The 26,961-nt window shown below is 41.8% G+C and overlaps 2 protein-coding genes across 7 annotated transcripts in view; one reads left to right on the forward strand and one right to left on the reverse strand.

Annotated features, from left to right (window-relative positions):
• The window catches only part of LOC122552986 (transcription factor Ovo-like 2), a 48,373-nt gene extending 25,915 nt beyond the window's left edge, over nt 1–22,458 (forward strand). The window contains exon 5 of one of the 2 annotated variants that reach the window (XR_015758499.1): nt 22,176–22,458. The gene's annotated coding sequence lies outside the window, so the exon portion shown is untranslated. Of the gene's footprint in view, nt 1–1,013; nt 1,306–22,175 lie in introns of those variants that run through there. The other variant, XR_006312581.2, reaches the window with a different exon arrangement.
• The window catches only part of mgme1 (mitochondrial genome maintenance exonuclease 1), a 183,936-nt gene continuing 176,224 nt past the window's right edge, over nt 19,250–26,961 (reverse strand). For all 5 annotated transcript variants that reach the window (XM_087991540.1, XM_087991541.1, XM_043696340.2 and 2 more), the window contains 2 exons: nt 22,502–22,634; nt 19,250–20,192 (listed from right to left, as the gene is read on the reverse strand). In XM_087991540.1, the coding sequence (XP_087847666.1) occupies nt 20,046–20,192; nt 22,502–22,634 (280 nt within the window). In that variant the 3' untranslated portion in view covers nt 19,250–20,045. The remainder of the gene's footprint in view (nt 20,193–22,501; nt 22,635–26,961) is intronic.

Below are 26,961 nucleotides of genomic sequence, written 5' to 3' on the forward strand. Positions count from 1 at the left end.
AGGTGCTGCATTTTGGGAAAGCAAATCTTAGCAGGACTTATACACTTAATGGTAAGGTCCTAGGGAGTGTTGCTGAACAAAGAGACCTTGGAGTGCAGGTTCATAGCTCCTTGAAAGTGGAGTCGTAGGTAGATAGGATCGTGAAGTAGTCGTTTGGTATGCTTTCCTTTATTGGTCAGAATATTGAGTACAGGAGTTGGGAGGTCATGTTGCAGCTGTACAGGACATTGGTTAGGCCACTGTTGGAATATTGCGTGCAATTCTGGTCTCCTACCTATCGAAAAGGTGTTGTGAAACTTGAAAGGGTTCAGAAAAGATTTACAAGGATGTTGCCAGGGTTGGAGGATTTGAGCTAAAGGGAGAGGTTGAATAGGCTGGGGTGTTTTCCCTCGAGCATCAAAGGCTGAGGGGTAACCTCGTAGAGGTTTACAAAATCATGAGGGGCATGGATAGGATAAATAAACAAAGTCTTTCTTTTCCATGGGTGGGGGAGTCCAGAACTAGAGGGCATAGGTTCAGGGTGAAAGGGGAAAGATATAAAAGGGACCTAAGGGACAACCTTTTCATGCAGAGGGTAGTGTACGTATAGAATGAGCTGCCAGTGAAAGTAGTGAAGCTGGTACAATTGCAACATTTAAAAGGCTTCTGGATGAGTCTATGAATAGGAAGGGTTTAGAGGGATATGGGCCAAGTGCTGGCAAATGGGATTAGATTAGGTTAGGATATCTGGTTGGCATAGACGAGTTGGACTGAAGGGTCTGTTTCCGTATCTCTCTGAGCCAAAATTTAAAGAATGCAAAATGTTGAATAGGAATTCAGCTATTCAGAATTTAATTATCCCATACTAGTTTGCTGCCCCAATACTTTGAAATTGTAGGCTATCTTTAAAGTTCTCGAAATGGACATTAATCTTCATATTATAATGTACAATGTTACTGATCAAAGTATTCTACTGCTGCTGTTGTTGTTGTACTGTTCTATTTTATTCACCCAAAATTTCCATTTTGCTCCAGGAGGTAAAGTTAGAGATCCCTAAGGGAAAAAGGAATGGCTTTATGAAAACAAAGACCAGAAAACCAAGTTAAAAACGAGCATCACCAACATCAACATTAGGGTCTACACGGCACAGCTGCAAGAAAAATTGGAAGAGCCAGAAATAAATTTAGTCTGGGCCTACAGAATCAAGAAAGCCTCAAGCTATTTAGACTGAAAATGGGCAAATTTAAAGAAATGTAGTGAAAAAAGTCTAGCATAAGAAGAAATCAGGAAAAAAAAATGAAGATTTAAAAGGATCAGAACTCTAATTTTATAAACGTGGCAGCCATAGAACTTTATTTAAACATTCCTGTATAGGAAATTGCTTGATGTTGTCTGGAAAGACAGGAAAACATTTATTTTTCCAGGAAGATATGGGAAACTCCATCTTGGCTGCTGAAGGAAGGATCATCCTAGAATGAATGTGTAACCACCATTTTGTTTGTTAAAAATAGTCTGAAAACTCAAAGCAGGGAAATTCAGTAAGCAGTGCAAAGATGCAATAATGCAAAGAAACAAATTAAGAAGCTTGGATATAGTAAGTCTAAGAAGCTCCAGTTGTTCAGTTTAAAACTATTGGTGATTGCAGTAACATGAGATTAACATCTTATTTAAATCAATATTAAAATTATACAGATTTAAGATATCTGTGCAGTAATAAGATTTATTAGTACGAATGATTAAATATCAGGTTAAAGGTCTGAGAAGGATCAGGCAGGACACAAATTGTTCTTCACGGAGGTGACAGTTCTCGAGATACATTAGCTCAAAATTAAATCTGAAGACTAAAGCTGAGCAAGTGAATATACATCATATCAAAAGAACTAGATAGTAGATCATGTTATTAAGAGACAAAGCATCAAATAGATTACGAACACTTTGGAAGATATCTGAAAACCTTTTGATAATTCATCACCTTAAGGACAAAGAGCAAAATTTTGCAGTTCAGTTTTCAGGAGATGCATAGAAAATTGCATTTCAAATCTCCACAGATTACTGCAAAACTGTGATTATATGAACAAGAAACAAGAGTAGGTCACTTGGCCCTTTAAGCTTATTCTGCTATTCAATAATAGCACGTCTGATCAGATTTTCACCTCAACTCTACATTCCTGCATATTCATAATAATCTTTCATTCCCAAATCAAGAATCTATTTCTGCCTTAAAAATATTTAAAGATTCTGCATCCACAGCAGGGATGCAGAATCCATCCTGGGAAAGGGAATTCCAAAGACTCACAATGCTCAGAGGAAAACATTTCCTCATTCCAGTTTTAAATAGGAAATCCCTTAAATTTAAACTGTGATCTCTAGTTCTCGAATCTCCCACAAAACAAAACATGCTTTCAACATCTACCTGGTCAAGTCCCCTCAGGATTTTGTATCTTGTGACTCAACTAAGTTGCCTTTGACTATTCCAACCTCCAGAGGATGCAGGCCTAACCTTTCCTCATAAGGCATTTTGCAAATTCCAAATTTTAGTCGTGCGTGAACTGCTTCTAATGTATGAACATCGTTCCATAAGTATGCTGACCAATACTGTACACAGAACTCCAGATGCAGTCTCAACAATGCTCTGTAAAACTGAACCTTAATTTCTATAGTATTGCATTCCATGCCGCTTAAATAAATCATAACATTCTAGTAGCTTTCCTGATAACTTGCTGTACCTGCATACCAACCTTCTGTGATTTGTTTACTATAACACCCGAATCTCTCTACATCTCTTAAGCTCTCACTATTTATATAGAGTCATAGAGATGTACAGTATGGAAACAGACTCTTCAGTCAAACTTGTCCATGCTGACCAGATATCTTAGATAAATCTAATCCTACTTGTCAGCATTTGGCCCACATCTCTCCAAATCCTTCCTATTCATATACCCATCCAGATGGTCTTTTAAATGTTGTAATTGTACCAGCCTCCCCACCACTTCCTCTGGCAGCTCATTCCATACACATACCACCCTCTGCCCCTTAGACCCCTTTTAAATATTTCCACTCTCACCTTAAACCTATGCCCTCTAGTTCTGGACTCCCCCACACCAGGGAAAAGACCTTGTCTATTCACCCTATCCATGCCCCTCATGATTTTATAAACCCCTATAAGGTCACCCCTCAGCCTCCAATGCGCCAGGGAAAACAGCCTCAGCCTATTCAGATCTCCCTATAGCTCACATCCCCAACCCCGGCAACATCCTTGTAATCCTTTTCAAAACCCTGTCAAGTTTCACAACATCCTTCCTTTTGGAAGGAGACCAGAATTGCATGCAATATTCCAAAAGTGGCCTAACCATTGTCCTGTACAGCTGCAACATGACCTCCCAAATCCAATGCTCAATGCTCAATGCTCAGACCAATAAAGGCAAGCATACTAAACACCTTCTCCTCTATCTTATCTACCTGCAATTCCAATTTCAAGGAACTATGAATCTGCACTTCAAGGTTGCTTTGTTCAGCAACACTCCCCAGGACCTCACCATTAAGTGTATCAGTCTTGCCCTGATTTGCTTTTCCAAAATGCAGCATCTCATTTACTGAAATTAAATTCCATCTGCCACTCCTTAGCCCTTTTGATCAAGATCATGTTGTACTTGGAGGTAATCTTATTCAGTGTCCACTATACCTCCAATTTTGATGTCATCTGTAAACTTACTAACCATACCTCCTATGTTTCACATCCAAATAATTTATATAGTATTTTTTTTAATTCTTTCTGCCAAAGTGAACAATTTCACATTTTGCCACATTTGCCAGATCTCTGCCCAGTCATTTAACCTCATTTCTTTGTAGGTTCCTTATATCCCCTTCACAACTCAGTTTCCTACTTATCTTTGTGCCATCAGTAAAATTAGCTATCATACCTCTGATTCCTTCATCCAAATGATTTACATAAACTATAAAGATTGGAAGCCCAGAACTGACCCCTGTGGCACACCACTCATGACATCCTGCCAGCCTGAAAAAGACCCATTTATTTCTGCTCTCTGCTTCCTGTTAACAAGTCAATCTTCCAACCATGCCAATAAATTATTCCCTACATGATGAGCCTTTATTTTCCGCAATAACCTTTGATGTGGCAACTTATCAAATGCCTCTGGAAATCTAAACATATCCACTGGTTTCCCTTTACTCACAGCAGAAGTTACTTCTTCAAAAGATTTCCAATATGTTAGGTAAACATGATTTCCCTTTGACAAAACCATATTGGCTCTGCCAGATTGTTTTGACTTTATCCAGATGCCATGTCATACTGTTTATAATAATGATTTGGAGATGCCGGTGTTGGACCGGGGTGTATAAAGTTAAAAATCACATTACACCAGGTTATAGTCCAACAGGTTTAATTGAAAGCTAGTGTGCTTCCAATTAAACCTGTTGGACTATAACCTGGTGTAATGTGATTTTTAACTTTGTTTTTTATAATGGCTTCTAACATTTTCCCTATGACAATATTAAGCTAATTGGCTTATAGTTTTTTGCTTTCTGCCTCCTTCCTTCTTTAGGATACAGGAGTTAGATTAGCTATTTTCCAATTTAAAAGAAACTTTCCCTGAATCTAATGGGCTTTGGAAAATTAAAAACAATGCATCAACTATTTCATTAGCTACTTCTTTTATGACAGTAGAATGAAATCCATTATGATCTGGGATCTTGTCAACTCACAGTTCCAACAATTTGCATCAGTACTTACATCCTGGGTAACTGTAATTTTCTTGAGTTCCTTCCTCCTTTTCAATTCCTGAGTTACCACTTCTGGAGTGCTACGTACCTCTTCTCTAGTGAAGACATATGTAAAATATCCATTCAATTCTTCTGCCATCTCTTTATCCTCCATTACTAATTCCCCATTTTCTTTAGGACCAACACTTTGTTATCCTTTTCTTTTTTAAATGTCTGAAGAAACTTTTTCTAACTATTTTTACATTCTTGTATAACTCTCTCTCATACTCTATTTTTTCCCTTCTTATTAAAGTTGTTTTTTTTTAATATATATTTTTTCCAATCTCTGACTTGCCACCTACTTTTGCAAAATTTTATATCTTTTCTTTGAGTTTAATACCACTACTAATATGGAGCTTTGAAATCAGGAATCATAAGAGACAGGCTTTTTTATTGGAATTCTTGATGAAACTTTATCAGATTTCTTACAGCCCAGGGATGATTTAATTTTGAAGAAAGTTACTGGAAGAAGAATCCAGAAAGATTCTGATAGGAAAAAAAATACAATCTCAACAGGGCAACAGTGTCTATTAACTTCATAAGGTATGGAGACTGTAAAAAGGCATGCGACAAGACCATACAGAGTACTAGCCAAACACCTGATGCTAGAAATCAGCATCAGCATTGCAGGGAAACAAAGGCTCTCAAACATAATAATGTCCAGTTATCATGAAGAAATGCTACATTTGCAAAACTGTAGATCACCTGTCAAAGGTGTACCAAAGTAAGCCATGGTTTCCGAACACCAGAAGTACTGGTTATCACAAATGTAATGAAATAGAATTGAATATCCACCATCATTAGAAAAAATACATGCATTTGATAATATACCACCACTGCAGAAGATACCCGAGACATTCCTTGGGTAACTAACTAAACCAGTTGAGTCAGAAAACACAGTTCTTGCCTACAACAATAGACACGAAGCCGAAAATGTGTTGCTGGAAAAGCGCAGCAGGCCAGGCAGCATCCAAGGAACAGGAGAATAGACGTTTCGGGCATAAGCCCTTCTTCAGGAATGCAGTCCTCACTTTCTCCTACAACAATAGACATCCCATTGATTTTGTACTTGATATAGGAACAAGTGTTGTATGGCTGAATAGCCCACACCATAAGAAGCATAGGAATGCAACAAGTTACATTATAATGCAAAGCACACAAGAGAATTGAGGATGTTTGCAATCAAGCATTTCCACTTTTGAGCCAGATGCATATGTCGGAAGATTTGTTGGAAGACATCTTTGTCGGAAGACCTGAAGGAGATCAACATCCTCCCACAGAACAACTAGCCCAGAAGCAAACAGCTATCCAGACACTGCACAAACTGGTACTGACCAATTTGTTAAGAGGAAAAGACATTGAAACAATGACAGAAAGAATGCTGTCAACAGCCTTTCAGTAACATGACAGAGAATCTCAAAATGTTGACTTTACCAGTCAATCACAAAAGATGATTGAAGATGTCCAGCCTAACCAAAGGAGATAAACCGAAATGATCCATTAGAGTCAGACCCACATCTACCAATCCAGGACACTGCCAAGAAGAAGCCTTCTTCTTCCTCTTGACAAGAGATGCAACTTTAATAAACCACAGTTCCCTCACTCAACCACTTCCTCCCTACTTGACAGGTACATACTTATCAAGGACACACAGTAACTGTTCCTTGAATAAGCTCCACATTTCAATTGTGCCCATCCCCTGCAGTTTGTTTCCTCATCCTATGCATCCTAAATCTTGCCTAATCGCATCATAATTGCCTTTCCCCTGCAATAACTCTTGCCCTGCTTTATATACCTATTCCTTTCCGTCACTAAAGTAAACATAATCAAATTGGGGTCACTATCACCAAAGTGTTCACCTACCTCCAAATCTAACACCTGGCCATGTTTATTACCCAGTACCAAATCCAATGTGGCCTCACCCCTTGTTGGCTTGTCTACATACTGTGTCAGGAAACCATCCTGCACACATTGGACAAAAGCTGACCCATCTAAAGTACTTGAACTATTGTATTTCCAGTTGATATTTGGAAAGTTAAAGCCCCTCCATATCAATTACACGGTTACTCTCGCTCCTTCCTAGAAATATCTTTGCTATCCTTTCATCTACATCTCTGGAACTATTTGGAGGCTTATAAAAAACTCCCAATGGGGTAACCTCCTTTCTGGTTTCTAATCTCAGCCCATACTACCTCAGTAGACAAGTCCTCAGTATCCTTTAGATTAGATTGGATTTCCTACAGTGTGGAAACAGGCCCTTCGGCCCAACAAGTCCACACCGACCCTCCGAAGAGCAACCCACCCAGACCCATTCCCCTACATTCACCCCTGACTAATGCACCTAACACTACGGGCAATTTAGCATGGCCAATTCACTAACCTGCACATCTTCGGACTGTGGGAGGAAACCGGAGCATCTGGAGGAAACCCATGCAGACACAGGGAGAATGTGCAAACTCCACACAGACAGTTGCCGAGGCAGGAATTGAATCCAATTGAACCACTGAGCCATCAGTGCCGCTTTCTGCTATGTAATACTGTCCTTGACTAGCAATGTCATTCCTCCCCCCTCTTTTATCATCTTCACTGTTCTTACTGAAACATCTGGAACCTGCAACAATCATTCCTGTCCCTGCTCTATGTCTCCAAAATGGTCACAACATCGAAGTCCCAGGTACCAACCCATGCTGTATGTTCACCCACCAGGTGCTCCTGGCATTGAGGTAGCCACACTTCAAACCACCTTCCTGCTTGCCGGTGAACTCTTGCGACCTTGAAACCTCATTTCTGACCTCACTACTCTCAACCTCCTAGACACTGGAACTACAATTTAGGTTCCCATCCCCTACTGAATTAGTTTAAACCCTTCCAAATAGCATTAATAAATTTCCCCCCAGGATATTGGTGCCCCTCTGGTTCAGGTGCAGACCATCCTGTTTGTCGAAATCCCACCCACCCCAATTATCCAGAGATCCAAAACCCTACCTCCTGCACCATCCCTGTAGCCATGTGTTCAACCCCTCTTTCTCCCTATTCCTCGCCTCACTAGCACATGGCACGGGCAACAAACAAGAGATAACAACTCTGCTTGTCCAGCTCTTAGCTTCCATCCTAGCTCCCTGAATTTCTGCCTTAAATCCCCGTCCCTTTTCCTACCTATCTCATTAATACCAACGTGGACCAATACTTGGGGCTGCTCCCCCTCCCCCTCAAGGATCCCAAAAACACGATCCGAGACATCACGGAACCTGGCACTGGGGAAACAACACATCCCAACCATGATTCTCTCTCGTTCGCACAGAACCTCCTATCTGTCCCCCAACTATGGAGTCCCCAATGACTAATGCTCTGCTCAGTGACCTAGGATGATACAAGGAAGTATTTATTTCAATAGAGCAGTTGTCTTCCAGGATAGAAATTCAGGATATCAAAGGTCTTCCAGGCAAGATAATGGACCAATAACAGTGTCCTCCACAAAGGATATTCTGAGTGATAAAAGATCCTCCAGTGGAGAAATGATTCACAGATTACAACCAGGGTTATTTGTCCTCAAGGAAGAGACCTACCATTCTTCTAAATCCAAAGAGAACAAGAAGGAACTATCCAGACCATCAACATTGATGACCTAAGACAACTTAGTGGCGAGGGCCGGGATGAAGGTGAGATGATGGTGAATGAATTATAATTATACACATCACAGAAACAGTTTGAAAGCAGACGATTCAGTCCATCGAGCACACATTGACCCTCCAAAGAGGCTCCCACCCAGATCCTACTCTATCCCTGTAACCCTTCATTTTCTATGGCTAATCCAACTAACCTACACATCCCTGGACACTATGGGCAATTTAGCATAGTCAATCTACCTAACCTCCACATCTTTGGAATGTGGGAGGAAACCAGAGCACTTGAAGGAACGCGGACATGGAGAAAATGTGCAAACTCCATGCAGACAGTCACCTGAGGGTGGAATCAAACCTGGGTCCTTGGCACTGTGAGGCAGCAGTGCTGACCAGTTAGTTGGTAATGGTTTTGAGGTATCAATGCTCATGTTACACTCAGATATCAATACTCATTCTACTAATGTCCCATAGTTTGTGGAGGCAAGTGTTCTATTCAATCAGAGAGCACAGATTAATTGTACCACCTCCCTAAGATCCTAGTAATTATGTCTGACTATATGTAATTATACTTATTGCTATCATGCAAGCAACCTTTTGTAATCTAAGATCAGAACCTCTTTAGTGAATACTTCATGGGAGTCTACCTCTACCACTAATCATGCGACAGACTTAAAGATAAAAGAAGATTGGTGACAGTGAACTATCACAAACAGCCTTTACACAGTGCCACATATTGGTAGAGTGCAAATGCCACCAAGTATTAGAACTGGAAAAAATGCCACAATCACCACACAAAGTCTTATCTTTACCTTGATGATACCCACTATCATGCTTCGTAGCACTATCACTGTGCTAAATGGGACAGACTTTGAACAGATCTCGCAACTTAAAACAGTACTGATGAGGTACTATGGGCTATGAGCAACAGCAGAAGAATGATATTCAACAACAATCAGTAATGTCATGGCCCAGCATATCTCTCATTCAACATAATCATCAAACCAGGAGATCAATCCTTGCTGAAAAGTGCAGGCGGTCATGCCATAACAGGCATACTTAAAAATGGTGTCTCAATCTGGAAAACTACAATCCATGCTAAATGGCACTAGTGATAGGCAGGGCTAAGCAATCCCACAACAAATGGATCAGATCGAAACTCTGCACTTCTGCTGCCTTTGGTCATGAATGGTGGTGGATGATTTAGACAACAGGAGGGAGTTGTTCCTCAGATGATTCAGGAGGCTGAAACAAGATTTCCTCTAAGTCACACACCATCCTGACTTGGAGCTATATTGTCATTTCTTCACTGTCAATGGTTCAAAATCTTAGAACTTTCTTCCTAACAGCGTTGTGGGTATCTCTGCATCCTAACAACTGCAATGGTTCAAAAAGACAGCTCCCCTCCAATTTCTAGTGCAACTAGGGAAGAATAATACATTCTGGCCAAGCCGGCAACAACCGTCCCATAAATGTATAAAAAATATTTGCATCCAGCTTTAGGCATTTCTGTTGAGTGTGTGATTCAAATTAGCCTCTGCCTGAGGCCCTTATCATCACAGATTCTGATCTTCAACTAATTTGATTCATTCCACAGCTGAAGGCAGTGAATACTTCAAAGGTTACGGTCCCTGACAACATTCCAGCAATAGTGCCAAAGAGAAGTGCATCAGAACCAGCTGCACCTCTATCCGAATTGATTCTGTACAGCTTTAACACTGGCATCCAACCAGCAATGTGGAAAATTGTCCAGATATGCCCTGTACACAAAAGCAGGACAAAACCAACCCAGCCAGTTATCAGTTATTAAGCCATTCTGATTATCAGCATTAATGACGAAAGGAATCATCGAAAATGCATTAACAGCAAAGGTAAAAACCTGCTCACTGATACTCATTACAGCTCTAGCCCAAACATGGAGAAAACAACTGAACACCAGAGTTGAGCGGAGAATGATTGCCCTTGACATCAGGGAAACCTAGTAAACCTGGAGTCAATGCAAATCAGGGGAAAACTCTCTGCTAGTTGAAGTCATACCTAGCACAAAAGACGATTGCTTGGTTATTAGAGTTTAATTTTTTTTAAAAATTCACTTATGGAAACTGGGCATTGCTGGCTGACCAGTGTTTATTGCCCAAACCTAGTTGCCCTTGAAAAGGTGAGCTGCCTTCTTGAACCACCCTTGTGCTGTAGGTAGACCCACAATGCCCTTAGGGATGGAATTCCAGGATTTTGATCCAGCGACTGTGAAGAAACTGAGATATATTTCAAAGTCATTTGGTGAGTGACTTGATGGAGAACTTTCAAATGGTGATGTTCCCATGTATTTGTTGCCCTTGTCCTTCAAGATGGAAGTGGTCATGGGTTTGGAAGGTTCCATCTAAGGTACTTTGGTGAATTTCTGCAGTGCAACTGTAGATAGTACATACTGAGCATCAGTGGCGGGGGGAATGGATGCAGGTTGATTTGTCTTTGATGGTGTCAATTGTTTTGAGTGGTGTTGGAGCTATGTTCATCCAGGCAATTGGGGAGTATTCTATCACCCTCCTGAGTTGTGTCTTTTAGATGGTACACATGTTTTGGAGAATCAGGTGGTGAGTTACTAGCTGCAGAATTCTTCTTGGAGATGATCACAGCCTGGCCTTTGTGGTGTGAATGTTACTTGACATGTATCAGCCCAAGCATAGAGAACATCCAGCTGTTGCTGCATTTGAACATGGACTGCTTCAGTACCTGAGGATCATAGAATCACTACAATGTGGAAGTAGGCTATTCGGCCTCTTATGGAGTCATTGAAATGTACAGCATGGAAACAGAGCCTTCGGTCCAACCTGTCCATGCCGACCAGACATTCCAACCCAATCTAGTCCCACCTGCCAGCACCTGGTCCATATCCCTCCAAACCCTTCCTGTTCATATACCTATCCAAATGCCTCTTAAATGTTGCAATTGTACCAGCCTTCACCACTTCCTCTGGCAGCTCATTCCATACCCGGACCATCCTGTGTGTGAAACAGTTGCCCCGTAGGTTCCTTTTATATCTTTCCCCTCTCACCCTAAACCTATGCCCTCTACTTCTGGACTCCCCGGCCCCAGGGAAAAGACTTTGCCTATTTACCCTATTCCTCCCCCTCATAATTTTGTAAACCTCTATAAGGTCACCCCTCAGCCTCCGACGCTCCAGGGAAAACAGCCCCAGCCTGTTCAGCCTCTCCCTATAGTTCAAATCCTCCGACCCTGGCAACATCCTTGTAAGTCTTTTCTAAACCCTTTCAAGTTTCACAACATCTTTCCAATAGGAAGTAGACCAGAATTGCCCGCAATATTCCAACAGTGGCCTAACCAATGTCCTGTACAGCCACAACATGACCTCCCAACTCCTGTACTCAATACTCTGACCAATACAGGAAAACATACCAAACGACTTCTTCACTATCCTGTCTACCTGCGACTCCACTTTCAAGGAGCTATGAACCTGCACTCCAAGGTCTCTTTGGTCAGCAACACTCCCTAGGACCTTACCATTAAGTGTATAAGTCCTGCTAAGATTTGCTTTCCCAAAATGCAGCACCTCGCATTTACCTGAATTAAATTCCATCTACCACATCTCAGCCCATTGGCCCATCTGGTCCAGATCCTGTTGTAATCAGAGGTAACCCTCTTTACTGTCCGCTACACCTCCATTTTGGTGTCATCTGCAAACTTACTAACTATACCTGTTATGCTTGCATCCAAATCATTTATGTAAATGATAAAAAGTAGGGGACCCAGCACCGATCCTTATGGCGCTCCACTGGTCACAGGCCTCCAGTCTGAAAAACAACCCTCCACCACCACCCTCTGTCTTCTACCTTTGAGCCAGTTCTGTATCCAAATGGCTAGTTCCTCCTGTATTCCGTGAGATCTAAACTTGCTAATCACTCTCCCATGGGGAACCTTGTCGAATGCCTTACTGAAGTCTATATAGATCACATCTACCCCTCTGCCCTCTACCCCTCTTTGTTACTTCCTCAAAAAACTCATTCAAGTTTGTGAGACATGATTTCTCACGCACAAAACCATGTTGACTATCCCTAATCAGTCCTTGCCTTTCCTTTTGCATCCACACCAACCCTCCAAAGAGCATCACACCTAGACTCACCCCCCTATTCTCTCCCTGTAACCTTGCATTTCCCATGGCTAATTTACCTAACCTGCATATCTTTGGACTGTGGAATGAAACTGGAAAACCCGGAAGAAACTCGCACATACATGGGTAGAATGTGCAAACTCCGTTCAGACAGTTGCCAGAGGTTGAAATTGCACCTGGTACTTTGAGGCAGCAAAAATCACAAGTCAGGAGTCTCAAATGATGCTGAACATTGTGCAGTCATTGGTAAAAATCCCCACTTCTGACCATATGATGGAGGGAAGGTCAATTGATGAGGCATCTGAAGACGTTTGGGCGAAGAACATTATCCTGAGGAACTCCTGCAAAGATGTCATGGAGCCGAGGTGACTGACCTCAACAACCACAACCATCTCCCAAGTGCCAGGTATGACTCCAACCACCAGAGTTTTCTGCCTGATTTCCACTGATTCCAGTTTTGCTAAGGCCACAGTCAAATTCGGCCTTGATTCAAGGGTTGTCACTATCATTTCATCACTAGAATTCAGTTTTGATTTGTCCATGTTTCAACCAAGGCTGTAACAAGGTCAGAAGCAAAGTGACCCTGGTAGAACTCAAATTGGGCATCACTGCTAGGTTATTGCTGAGCACTGTTGATGACACCTTCCATCACTTTACTGGTGATCAAAAGTAGACTGATTGGGCAGTAATCGGCCGAAATGAATTTGTCTTGCTTTCTAAGTACTGGACTTACCTGGGCAATTTTCCACATTGTCAAGTAGATGCCACTGTTCTACCGCAGTTAGGTGGTTTTGTGGGAGTAAGGAAAAAAAAAGGGAAAAAAAAAGCCAAGAGATTAGAGTCACCTTAAAAAGAAAAAAAAAGATGCCACTGTTGTAATTGTACGCTTAACAGCTTTGCTAGGGGCGCAGCAAGTTCTGGAGCACAAGTTTTCAGTAATATTGCCAGAATATCTAATGCTTCCAACTATTTCTTGATATTACTTGGGGTGAATCAAATTGGTTGAAGACCGCTAGCTGTACTGCTGGGGACCACTGGAGGAGGCCAAGATGGATCATCCACTCGGCACTTCTGGTTTAAGATTGCTGTAAATGCTTCAACCTTACCTTTTGCACTGTTGTGCTGGGCTCTTCAAATCATTGAGGATGGAGATATTTGTGGAGCTGCATTTTTCAGTGAGTTGTTTAATTGTCCACCATCATTCAGGACTAGATGTAGCAGGACTACAGAGCTTAGATCTGATTTACTGGTTGTGAAATCACTTAACTCTATCACTTGTTGCTAATGTTGTTTGGCATGCAAATGATCCGGTTTGGTAGCTTGACCAGGCTGACATCCCATTTTCAGGTAAGCCTGGTGCTGCTCCTGGCATGCCATCCTGCACTCTCCATTGATCCCTTGGTTTGAAGGTAATAGTGAAGGCTGCGCCATGAGGTACCAGATTGCCTTGGAGCACAATTCTTCAGCTGCTGATTGTCCACAGCTCCTCATGGGTGCCAAGTCTTGAGTTGCTAGATCTATTCAAAGTCTATCCCATTTAACATGATGATAGTGCCACACAACACAACAGACGGTGTTCTTAATGTAAAGGTGGGATCTTGGCTCCACAAGAATTGTGAAATGGTCACTCTTACTGATACTGACATGGATGGATTCACCTGCAGCCAGCAGAATGGCAAGGATGAGGTCCAGAATGTTTTTCCCTCTTGTTGGTTTACTCATCACTTGCCATAGACCCAGTCTAGTAGCTATGTCCTTTAGGACCCAACCAGCTCAATTAGTAGTACTGCTGCCAAGCCACTTTTGGTGGCATACATTGAAATCCCCCAGCCAGAGGATGTGTTTCTGCCATCCTCATTGCTTTCTCCACGGGTTGTTCAACATGGAGGAGTATTGATTCATCAGCCAAGGGAGGACAGTATGTGGTAATCAGCAAGATTTTGCCCATGCTGATGCCATGAGACTTCATGGGGTCTGGAATCGATGTTGAGTCGTCCCAGGAAACTCCTTCCCATCCAAGAATATCATTGCAGAATTCCTCAGGGTGCTGTCCTAGGCCCAACCATCTTCAGCTGTTTCATCAATGAACTTTCCCCTGTCATCAGCTCAGAAGTGGGATGTTCAGCACTATTTGCAACTCCTCAGACACTGAACCAATCCTTGTCCATATATGGCAGAATCTGAACAACATCTAGACTTGGACTAATCAATAGCATGGCTATCACTCAAATTTCCCACTATCAATATCAGGGAGAGTTGCTATTGACTAAAACCTGGAGCTGGATGAGAAGTGGGAGAACTGGCCACTCCCCTTTCACTGCACAACTGTGTTAAAAAAACCTAAAGGCCTCCGATTGTTGACTTAGGCAATGCCTGTTAGCCACTTTGGCACCAGGTTGCGCCAACCTGTGAAATGATTCTAAAGCCCATCTAACGCACACTATTCCAATATCATCCATATGTTTATCCAATGACCACTTACATGCACTTAATGTTGGCAAGACTACTACTGTTACAGGCAGGGTATTCCACGCCCTTACTGTTCTTTGAGTCAAGATGCTACTTCTGACACCTGTCCTATATCTATCACCTCTCAATTTAAAGCTATGTCCCCTCGTGCTAGCCAACACCATCTGAGGGAAAAGGCTCTCACTGACCACCCTAACTAATCTTCTGATCATCTTATATGTCCCTATTAAGTCACCTCTTAATCTCCTTCTCTCTCAAGTCCTTCAGCCTTTCCTCATAAGACCTTCCCTCCTGGTAAACCTTCTCTGCACCCTAATATTTCCACATCCTTCCTGTAATGCGGCAACATGAACCATACACAATACTCCAAGCACGGTTGCACCAGAGCTTTGTACAGCTGCAACATGACCTTATGGCTCCAAAACTCGATCCCTCTTCCAACTAAAGTTAACACACCGTACACCTTAACAATCCTATCAACCCAGGTGGCAACTTTCAGGGATCCATGCACGTGGACACAGAGATCTCTCTGCATATCCACACTACAAAGAATCTTACCATTTGCCCAGTCCTCTGCATTCCTTACAAAGTTAATCACCTCACCCTTTTGTGCATTAAACTCCAATTGCCACCTCTCAGCCCAGCTCTGAAGCTTATCTATGCCACTCTAAACTGCAACATCCTTCCGCACTGTCCACAACTCCTACAACTTAGTGTCATCTGCAAATTTACTAATCCATCTCATCCAGGTCATTTATAAAAATGACAAACAGCAGTGGCTCCAAAACAGATCCTTGTGGTATACCACTCATAATTGAACTCCAGGATGAGCATTTCCCACCAACTACCACCCTCTGTCTTCCTACAGCTAGCCAATTCCTGATCCAAAACACTAAATCACCCTCAATCCCATAGACTGTGGAATTGAAGCAGAGACTTTTGTGGACAATGGGGTTAAGCAACCACCGTTTGGTCAATACAGATCAACTGTCAACTTATATTTTGAAGTTTGGATTTCTGACAAAGTAATCAAGCAGAAAAAAAACTTCCATAAATGATCAAACTCATGACTTCGAAAAAGGAAACACTAAAGTAAAATCCAACTGCAGGGTGTGGAATGCTAGTGGAAAGCAGTTAATAACAGAAACACAAAGCCAATTACAGCTGACTTTCATGATTAGGAATGTTAAGCATCATAGAGTTGTTTGCTGAATCCTGTCTCTGCTAACTGGAAGAATGATGCTGAAGAAGGAAGGGTTTAGACAGATATGGGCCAAATGCTGGCAAATGGGACTAGTTCAGATTGGAACGTCTGGTCAGCATGAACAAGTTGGACTGAAGGGTCTGTTTCTATATGACTTCGACTATTTGAAAGGTGAGGGACAGAGGAGTGAGAAAAAAAGCAAGAGAAAGTAGAGTATCACTTTTACTAAACACATTTTACAATACACATATCAGCCCATGTTTCACTGAACCTTTTTCAGTGCAACCATTAAAGAAGCTGGAGAAATGCAGGGATTGAAACGTATGGCTAACTGTATCTCATTACAGGCCATTCTATAAAATCACACTGTCCTTTTTAACATACTAAGCAACAGATGACAGCTGTACCAGCCAGCATGTCAATATATTTGTCTCCATTCCAATTGTATAGTAACAAAAGGTTACCTCACTGGTGTATTTCCCATAGTATAGCAGCTCATTGATGGTCATATGATGTCTGAGGTTCACCATAGATGTCAGCCATGCCAGTTCAGCTCAATTAATAGCACCTTTAGAAGATACAAGGCTCTCTTTTGAAGTTGTGGCTAGAACCCATTCCAAAATATAGGAATGTATGAGATATAATGAAAGATCTCTCTAGTTGTGTGAAGATATTAGCATGTGAGCTGTACCTGTGAACAGTTTGGAAGACAATAATTTGCATCATAATATCTTGGACCATCTACCTCGTAGATATTGGATAGTTATCCTTGCAGATCTTCACCCACATTTACTTTCAGTTCTGTACAATACTGAATATGGTCACTCTCTACAACCAGGTGTAATGCAATGTCACCTTTGGAGGGGCATGGCTACTAGAATGCTAAACAAGGCAGGCGTACCAGCACCCACTTATACAGCAGCACTTCAACTTTATTGGAAATCAAATACTTGGGCTGGTGCTACACATCTGGCAAGCTTGCAGGAATTCTTGCTGACACATACAGCCACGTAACTGTGACTCAGAATTTTTCAAGTTGCTGTATGGCAGTCAGATAGCCCTCCATCATCACCTCATCCATTAATACAAATTCGGTGGAGCTAATTCCACCACGTTGCCAGTTTGTTTGTGCATGGAATGCAGTCAAATAGCTGCCAAGACTCTGCTCTGGCAGCCTATTCTGTAAACAACTTCAACTCCTCTTTTGTTGACTATCGGCCACATCAAATTACTGGGTTAGGCTAGTCAATATTACATGATTCAGGGAAATATACTTGCTCACAAATCAAGCTGACAACTATCAATGTCTGGCAATGGAAAGGGCAGGAGAACAAGGGAAACAGTGTCAACATCATGAGAAGTTGAGGCGAGAGTGACAGCCCTAAACAGCAAAGCCATATTTGACCAAATATGGCATCAAAGAGCTTTAGCAAAACGGGAATTAATGGTAATTAGAAGGAAATGTTTTTACTGTTTGGAGCCAAGCCTTGCACATAGGAAGATGGCCATCTCAGCTTCAAGACATCACTACAGGAATTCCTCAGGGTAGTCTCCTAGTGCCATCCATCTTCAGCTGCTTCACTAATGACATTTCCTCCATGATAAAAGGTCAAAAGTAGGGTTGTTTACTGTTGGCTGCAGAATGTTCAGCACCATTCGCGACTCCTCGGTTACTGAAGCAGTCCATGTTCAAATGCAATAAGATCTATAATAGCCAGGTTTGGTCTAGCAAGTAGCATTTCCATCATAGAAATACTATGGAAAGATCATCTCCAATAAGAGACAAACTAACCACCATCCTTGGCATTCAATGATTTTACTATCACTGAAACATCCTGGGGTTTACCATTGACGAGAAACTTACCTAGGAACTCCACGTAAATACAGTGGCTACAAGAGCAGGTCAGAGGCTAGGACTACTGTGGCAAGTCATTCATTATCTGACTCTGCAAAGCCCGTTCAGCATCTACAAGGCACAAGTCATGTGTGCGATGGAATACTCCCCACTTGCTTGGATGAGTGGAGTGCCAACAACATTCAAGAAGTCTGAATTATCCAGGACAATGCAGCCTACTTGATTGGCACCACATTTTTACAAACATCTACTCCCTCCATCACTGATGGTCAGTAGCAGCAGCACTGTGTATTATCTCCAAGATGCATTGCAAAAATTCACTAAAAGATCATAGACAGCACCTTCCAAACCCACAATCACTTCCATTCAGAAGGACAAGGCAGCAGATACATTGGACCATCACCTGTAAGTTTCCTTCCAAGCCAGTTACCATCTAGACTTGGAAAATAATCATAATTTGTACACTGTTGCCAGGTGAAAATCCTGGAATTCTCCCCTAATTGTATTAAGAGTCTACCCACAGAACATGGACTGCAGCTAATACATGAAGGCAACTTACCATCACCACCTTCACCAGGGCAACGTTGGGCAATAAATGCTGGCCAGCCAATGATACCCGCGCCCTTTGTTAAGAGCATCGCAACTTGTTAAATAAAAAGTGATCCATTTTCAGTGGTCCCAATTCAAAATTGTTCCAATTTCGTCCCAAATTGCATGACAAAATATTAGATTAGAGATTAGATTAGATTCCCTACAGTGTGGAAACAGGCCCTTCGGCCCAACAAGTCCACATCAACCCTCCGAAGAGTAACCCACCCCTCTCTGACTAATGCACCAAACACTATGGGCAATTTAGCATGGCCAATTCACCTGACCTGCACACCTTTGGAATGTCGGAGGAAACCGGAGCATGCGGACACGGGGAGAATGTGCAAACTCCACACAGACATTCGCCCAAGAATGGAATTGAACGTGGGATCCTGGTGCTGTGAGGCAGCAGTGCTAACCACTGAGCCACCGTGCCACCCCGCCACCCCATTACCGGTATGATAAATGTTAGCACAAACATCAAATAGGAACATGTTGATAAGAATGTCAATTCCTTGTACAGGTTTCTGCAATAATGAGCTAATAAGTGTAGTACCACTGTATGATCAGTTGAGGGTGCCATGTCACAAGTTATTGGAAAAACTCTGAGAATCAGCAAGCATCAGTTGCTCTCAACCATTCTCATTTATTAAATTCTTGCTTCCATTGACAGACCTACTGTATCATATGGGTAACTGGTCACTCTAAATGTTTAGTAAACAAATCCATTTTAAGATATACACGTTTCATTAAACAAAAGATAGCAGTTGAAACAGTGTACATTCCTGCCAGCTAAAACAAGATTTCTGGGACGGTCAAAGTGCTGCCTTACAACAATACAACTACAAAGGCTGATTCTTCATACGACCCATTTACACAGGGCTGATGTTTCACCAAATGGGTATTTCTGTTTCAGTCCATTGTATTCGCTGAAATTCTGTGTCACTTTGATTACAGCGTATTTGGTGGAGCTCCACTGGACTAGCAAATTGTGACGGGCTTAATATTTGCAACCCAACATACCGCCATCAATGCCACGAAGCCTTACAAATTCAGTCATCAGTACCAAGAATAAAGGTGAAATGAACAATACTAGATTTCTCACAGTTTGTTGTTTGTAACATTGTAAACAGATATAAAACCAAGTATTTACGTAGCATTTTTCAGGACGTCCCAAGTAGGTACTTTGACACAATCATTGTTGAAGAAGATATGGCAGTTCATTCAAGGTTCTACAAAATGTGATGTCATAAACATAATAAGATGATACTTGTTTACAATTTCAGTAAACACCCTTAAAGATACAAGTATTGATTAAACTTTGCACTAACACCTGAAGACTGCTCCACGAAATGTTTTTGGGAGCTGGGTCAGTGTATTGCATTGGAGTGCTCTTTCAGCCCTGAGACAGACTCAAGCTAGTCACGTGGAAACATGAATTTGCTTCTTGTATTTCTCCAGCCGAAGCAGCCATTTCTTCCAGCAAGTGAGGAACAGTTCGCGGTCCATGAAGTGAGCATGTGCAGGTGAACCATCTTTGTAGGCCACCACAATCAGTCCCCGCTCAACCTGACAGAAGCAAAAAAAATGGTCTTGTCACTTCTAAAATAACACACACCAAGTTAAAGTATGAATAAATGCATTTTTAAAAAATCAAAATTTGATTCGAGATCCCTTCCAACAGGTGCTCACTTCCCAAGTTATTTGATGGTATATCATGGCACTGAGCAGCATTTTGGGAGGACTCTGCACTGAATGTGTTATTTCTGTTGGTTTAGACAAGAAGAGATAGTTTACCTTTGTCACAGTCACACAGAATGTCATTTATGAATTTGAAAAGAACTATTTTAACACTAATGATGAGGTGGAAACCTGTTTGGAGGGATTCAACTTTCTGGCTTGGGCTGATAAATGGCAAGTAGCATTCACATCACAAGTGCCAGATAATGCCCATCACCAACAAGAGGGAATCTAACCAATGCTATTGAATATCAGAGGGCAATACCATCACTGAACCCCCACAATCAACATCTTAGGACTTACCACTGACCAGAAATGAAACTGGACAGCCATAAAAATACTATAGCTATAAAAGCAGGTCAGAGGCTAGGAATTATACAGCAGTAACTCATCTCTTGCCTCCCTAGTAGCTATTCCATTACCCACAAGACACAAGTCAGGAGTGTGGAGGAGTACTCTCCTCATGCCTTGATGAGTGCAGCTCCGACTACAATGAAGCAGCTCAACACTAACCAAGACACAGCAGCCTGGTTGATCAGAAATCAAACTACTCCATTCATTCCCTCCACAGTGGCAGCAGCATGTACCAACTATAAGATGCACTGCAGGAACTCACCAAGACTCCTTTAACAGCACCTTCCAAACCCACAACCTCTAACACTCAGAAGGATAAGGGAAGCAGGTGGATGGAGCACTCCCACCTGCATGTTTCTCTCCAAACTGTACATTATCTAACTTTGAACTATATCACTGCTCATTCACTACCACAGGGTCAAAATCCTTCACTGTAATGTGGATGCATTGACACCAAATGGACCGCAGTGGTTCAAAACATCACCATGGAGAGGAAGATACAAATTAGATGAGAGAAATTGTTACTGTATCAATTAACATGGGGACCAGGAAGCAAAATCAGCTGGTCAGCAGTTTAGGAGAAATAGGTTTGGAGGAGGAGGAGGAACTGGGTTTCATGATCAAGGCAGTAGGTGAGACAGGAAGGAAACAGAAACATGCAGGTTTGAGACTAGGAGAAGGAGGAGCACAAAAGGAAAGGTTGGTCAGGTAGGCTAGTAAAAAGAAAGTTTACAGCACAGGAAACCGATCAGATTAATCTTGATCTTTGTGACAAACAAATGTCCATGAGTGCTTTGTACTTTTTGGGTGCAAAGTTGGAAGAAACAGTGATTTGTAGTATCGAACAGAAAACAGAAGTTGTTGCATTCCTTTGGAGGGAAGGGAGCAGAGCTTTGAAAGCCATATGAGGGGGAACAAGCAGAATGAGAGAGCAAAATAGTTTTAATGGGGCCTGGGACAAAATCTGGTGGCAACTGTTGTGTCATTCAGCAGCTGCTGGAATGGTGTGGTAAATGTATGGTTAAACATTTGGTAGCTGAGATTTTGAAAGTGGAGCTGTAAGTATATTGGGATTAGTACCCTCTCACCGAGGCAGATACAGGATATAGGGTTTTTCTATGGAATTGGATCTACAGCAAGACAAAGAAATGATAAAGATGTTTACACTCGTGATTAATAACAATGGCTATATCATGCAAGATAACAAGGTCAAACGGATTGGATGATCTTCGTGGAAAGAGAGCTCAATAATAAATGAGCAGGCAATGCCAAGGGGGAATCAGGGAGATTGAAAATTTAAGTCATTCAATGCAGGTGCTGAATGGAGAAAGCACTAAAGGTATCTCAGTGGCAATTTTAAAAGAATCATACTGGGGATAATGAGCAGATAATATGTTTAAATGGTATTGGTTGAGAAATAAATATTGATCAGTAAATCTTTTCTGCTCTTTTTTCAAGAGTGCTGTAGGATCTTTCCTTTCACTTGAAGGAAAAATGGGCCTTGATTTACTGTCTCATTTGAAAACAGCACCTTCCACAGCATAAGCAGTGTCCTGTACTGGAGTACTAGCCAACACATCAAGAGTGGGACTTGAACCAACAATCATTTGAGCCGGAGGTAAGAAGTTGACAAAATGTGGTGCTGAAAAAGCACAGCAGGTCAGGCAGCATCCAAGGAACTGGAGAGCTGACGTTTCAAGCAGAAGCCTTCATCATGATCCAACTCCACCTACTATCTCCTAGCAGCTTACATCGAATGAAAGGGGAGATTAAAACTTACTGACCTGAAAGTTATAGTTGTCATCATGGTTCAGGGCACCAGCATATGCTGCCACCTGAAGCGGGTTATCAAAGGTATTTCGAAAATATGGTTTTGGCTTCTCAGAGGTTTTCCAGTCTATAACACACAACTTGCCCCTGCACAAGATATAACAATTAAAAGCATCTGTTGAACTTGTACTAACACTGATTCTGGAGTTCTTTTTGAAATAGTGATCTTTTACCTGAAAATTGCTCTTGCTGAAAGAAATCCTGTTTACGAGGAAGAAACTTATTATTGAAAGGCAAAAGCAGATTTGCTGAACCACGGACCTCCACAGAGGAATTTACTGCCATTCACCATTACTAATCCTTGAATATTCCAGTCAGACAAACAATCAAAAAAAGCAGTTTCTTAAACTGGTAAAGCTAGCATAGATTGCAGGGGGCCAGATTCAGTTGGCTTAATTGTTAGGAACAATTTCCCTCAAGTCACAGTAATTAGAAAGGGAAAAAGCAGTCAGGTTTTTGCTTCTCACTATTACCTGATAATTCCAGTTGGAGAGTTCATATTGAGCAGGGATAAGTCCAGGCAGGTTTGGTAGGTTTGATTCCTACCAAGACTATCTCTTGGCAGTTCCATTGATTGTTGGTGAAGCTTTGAGCCACTAACTGGTGACAGCATGGGTAGCTTGGACAGATTGTGAGAGGTATAGATGATAGCTCAGAATTAAACTGCAGATGATCAAATCTGTCGTCTACACCAGTTTATTTTCAGTCTCACCGCCATGCTCATCCCCTTACAACTATTTCAAAGCTAATAGTGGAGAGGCAATTCAGGCTATTAAATATCTGGTACCCCTCTAGAAAATTTCCTCTGCAGCCTCTACCACAAAATTCAATGGCTTTTAATGTAAGATAAACATGAGTAGGAGCAAATCATACAGCCCCTCATCCCCATTTTGCCAATCAATACAATCCTGGTTGATTTTCTGCTTTAACTCCACTTTCTCACACACTCCCCATTTCCTTCAATTCCTCAAGAGATCAAAGAATGAATGTGGAAGGGCCCAAGCTGTTTTACTTGGACGCAGGGTCACTTACAAAAGCTTTTTCAATTTAGTATCCTCCACAAATTCATAAACTTTGGGACTCAAACCTAAATTAGGGTCATAGTTACAGCAGATGAGGTTACAAGGTGCCCATCCTGCAAGACGGCACCCTACACTGCAAAGAGCATGCAGTCCTAACCTTGGTCTCACACTCTTCCCCAGGTTTGGAGGAAAGTCCTGCTCGGTGCCAATACTATGAACAAATTTGGTATATGGGTTATTGATTCTCTCCTATTCCACTTTGTTATTATCCTGGATCCAGTCCACTGGTGACCTGATCCTTGGAATTACTTTTCATCTTTAAACCATTTATAATGGTCAGATGCAAGGGACTCTAACTCAGGAGATCCTGTTCTATGGCCTATATTGGAACTTGATGTGCACCAAGGTAGAAAGCTGGATTAACAAACTGATTACTCTGAAAAATTAGAGAAAAAAAAAGGAGAGAGAGAAAAAAGGGGAAAAAAGAGAGGGGAATAGGTACCATGATAATAAAAACAGTATGTGCGCCCTGGAATTTGCATATTCAACAGGAGAGAGACAATATTTAGTCATTAGTTTTAGCATTATCTAAGATCAGCAAGTTTAAAAACAGTTTAAAAGTTTTTGGGTTCAGTTTGAAGGAGACCTGACTTGGGGTCAGACGCATTAATTGACTCTCCTAGAAAAGTAGAATGTTCAGAGCAGTCGTGGAAATAAATTAAAGCATTAAAGGTGTAGTTTGTGAAACCTCCAGACCCATGGATGTTTGGTTACAATTCTGCAGGTTATTTAAGGAGAAAATTTAACCTCTCAGTTGTGAAATTATTTCAGGAAAACAATCCACATCTCAGAACAAAACAGAATCTGTGAAAAAGCAGGAGAAAGTGAGGTCTGCGGATGCTGGAGATCAGAGTCGAGAGTGTGTTGCTGGAAAAGCACAGCAGGTCAGGCAGCATCCCAGGAGTAGCAGAATCAATGTTTTGGGCCGGAGCCCTTCATATTCCTGATGAAGGGCTCTGGCCCAAAGTGTCGACTTTTCTGATCCTCGGATGCTGCCTGATCTGCTGTGCTTTTCCAGCAATACACTCTCAGCTCTCTGAAAAAGCAGTTAAGTCACACCTACAGACTGGATTGAGAATAAACATTTCTCTGGATTTTGGTTAATTGTAAGGTGATAGCCTTGGTGAGAAGAGGAGATTTTTTCTTTACCAAGAATTTAAATATATTTTGGAAGGGCAAGGACTGATTAGAGATAGTCAGCATAGTTTTGTGCATGGAAATCATGTCACACTAAATTCAATTTCTGAAGTAGGAACAAAAAGAGGATTGATGAGGGCAGAGTGGTGGAAGTGATCTATATGGACTTCAGCAAGTTGTCTGACAAGGTTCCTCATGGGAGACAGGTTAGCAAGGTTAGATTACATGGAATACAGGCAGAACTAGCCATCTGGATACAGAACTGGCTCAAACATGTGGTGGTGGAGGGATACTTTTCAGACTGGAGGCCTGTGACCAGTGGAGTGCCACAAGCTTCGGTGCTGGGTCCACTGCTTTACGTCATTTATATAAATGATTTAGATGTGAACATAAGCAGTATAGCTAGTAAGTATGCAGATGACACCAAAATTGGAGGTGTAGTGGACAGCGAAGAAGCTTATCTCAGATTACAATAGGATCTTGATCAGGTGGGCCAATGATCTGAGGAGTGGCAGATGGAGTTTAATTCAGATAAATGCGAGGTGTTGCATTTTGGAAAGGCAAATCAGGGCAGGACACTTAATGGAAAGGTCCTGAGGAGTGTTGCTGAACAAAGAGACCTTGGAGTGCTGGTTCATAGTTCCTTGAAAGTGGAGTCCCAGGTACATAGGATAGTGAAGATAGCGTCTCGTATGCTTTTCTTTATTGGTCAGAGCATTGAGTATAGGAGTTCGGAGTTCATGTTGAGGCTGTAAAGTACATTATTTAGGCCACTTTTGGAATATTACGTGCAATTCTTGTCTCCCTCCTATCAGACGGATGTCGTGAAATTGAAAGGGTTCAGAAGAAAGGATTTATAAGAATGTTGCCAGGGTTGGAGAATGTGAGCTACGGGGAGAGGTTGAATAGACTGGGGCTGTTTTCCCTGGAGCGTGGGAGGCTGAGGGTTGGCCTTACAGAGGCTTATAAAATCATGAAGGGCATGGATAAGGTAAATGAGGAGTCCAGAACTAGAGGTTTAGGGTGAGAGGGGAAAAATTTAAAATGGACCTATGGGACAACTTTTTTCATGCAGAGGGTAGTGCATGAATGGAAAGAGCTGCCAGAAGAAGTAATGGAGGTTGATACAACTACAACATTGAAAAGGCATTGGGTGAGTATATGAATAGCAACGGTAAAAACAAGGACTGCGGATGCTGGAAACCAGAGTCTAAATTAGAGTGGTGCTGGAAAAGCACAGCAGGTCAGGCGGCATACAAGGAGCAGGAAAATCGATGTTTCGGGCAAAAGCCCTTCATCAGGAATAGAGGCAGGGTGCCTGCAGAGTGGAGAGATAAATGAGAGGGGGTGGGGGTGGGGAGAAAGTAGCATAGAGTACAATAGGTGAATCGAGGTGGGGATGGAGGTGTCCACCTATCCACTCCACCCTCCTCTCTGACCTATCACCTTCATCCCCACAGGAAACATGGACCAAGTGCTGGCAAATCAGACTCGATTAATTTAGGATGTCTGATCGGCATGGACAAGTTGGACTGAAGCGTCTGGTTCTGTGCTGAACATCTCTTTGACTATGTGTGCATCAAATCTTTTGAACAATGTTGTAATTAGATAGTTTACTTTGCTTTTTTTTTATTACTTTGGTGTAATAAACTTGTTTTATTGTTACAAAAACAGAAATTGCTTGTAAAAGCTCAGTAGATCTGGCAGTATTTGTTAAGAGAAATCAAAGTTAACGTTTCAAGTTTGGCGATCCTTCCTCAGAATTCAAAACTGGACTCGAAACGTTAACTTTGATTTCTCTTTACAGGTGCTGCCACACCAGCTGAGCTTTTCCAGCAGCTTCTGTTTTTGTTTGACTTACAGCGTCCGCAGTTCTTTTGTTTACTGTTTAATTGTTAATCAATCTACAACCTCATTTGTTTGCTTATAGCTTCAGAAGAGATGTACAGCATGGAAACAGACCCTTCAGTCCAACCCCTCCATGCCGACCAGATATCCCAACCTAATCTAGTCCCATCTTCAGCACCCGCCCCATATCCCTCGAAGCCCCTTCCTATTCATATACCCGTCCAAATGCCTCTTAAATGTTGCAATTGTATCAGCCTCCACCACATCCTCTGGCAGCTCATTCCATATACGTACCACCCTCTGCGTAAAAAAGTTGCCCCTTAGATCTCTTTTATGTCTTTCCCCTC

The sequence above is a fragment of the Chiloscyllium plagiosum genome, unplaced genomic scaffold (assembly GCF_037043375.1).
Source record: "Chiloscyllium plagiosum isolate Xiang-an unplaced genomic scaffold, Cpla_swu_hap1 HiC_scaffold_10, whole genome shotgun sequence".
Taxonomy (NCBI): domain Eukaryota; kingdom Metazoa; phylum Chordata; class Chondrichthyes; order Orectolobiformes; family Hemiscylliidae; genus Chiloscyllium; species Chiloscyllium plagiosum.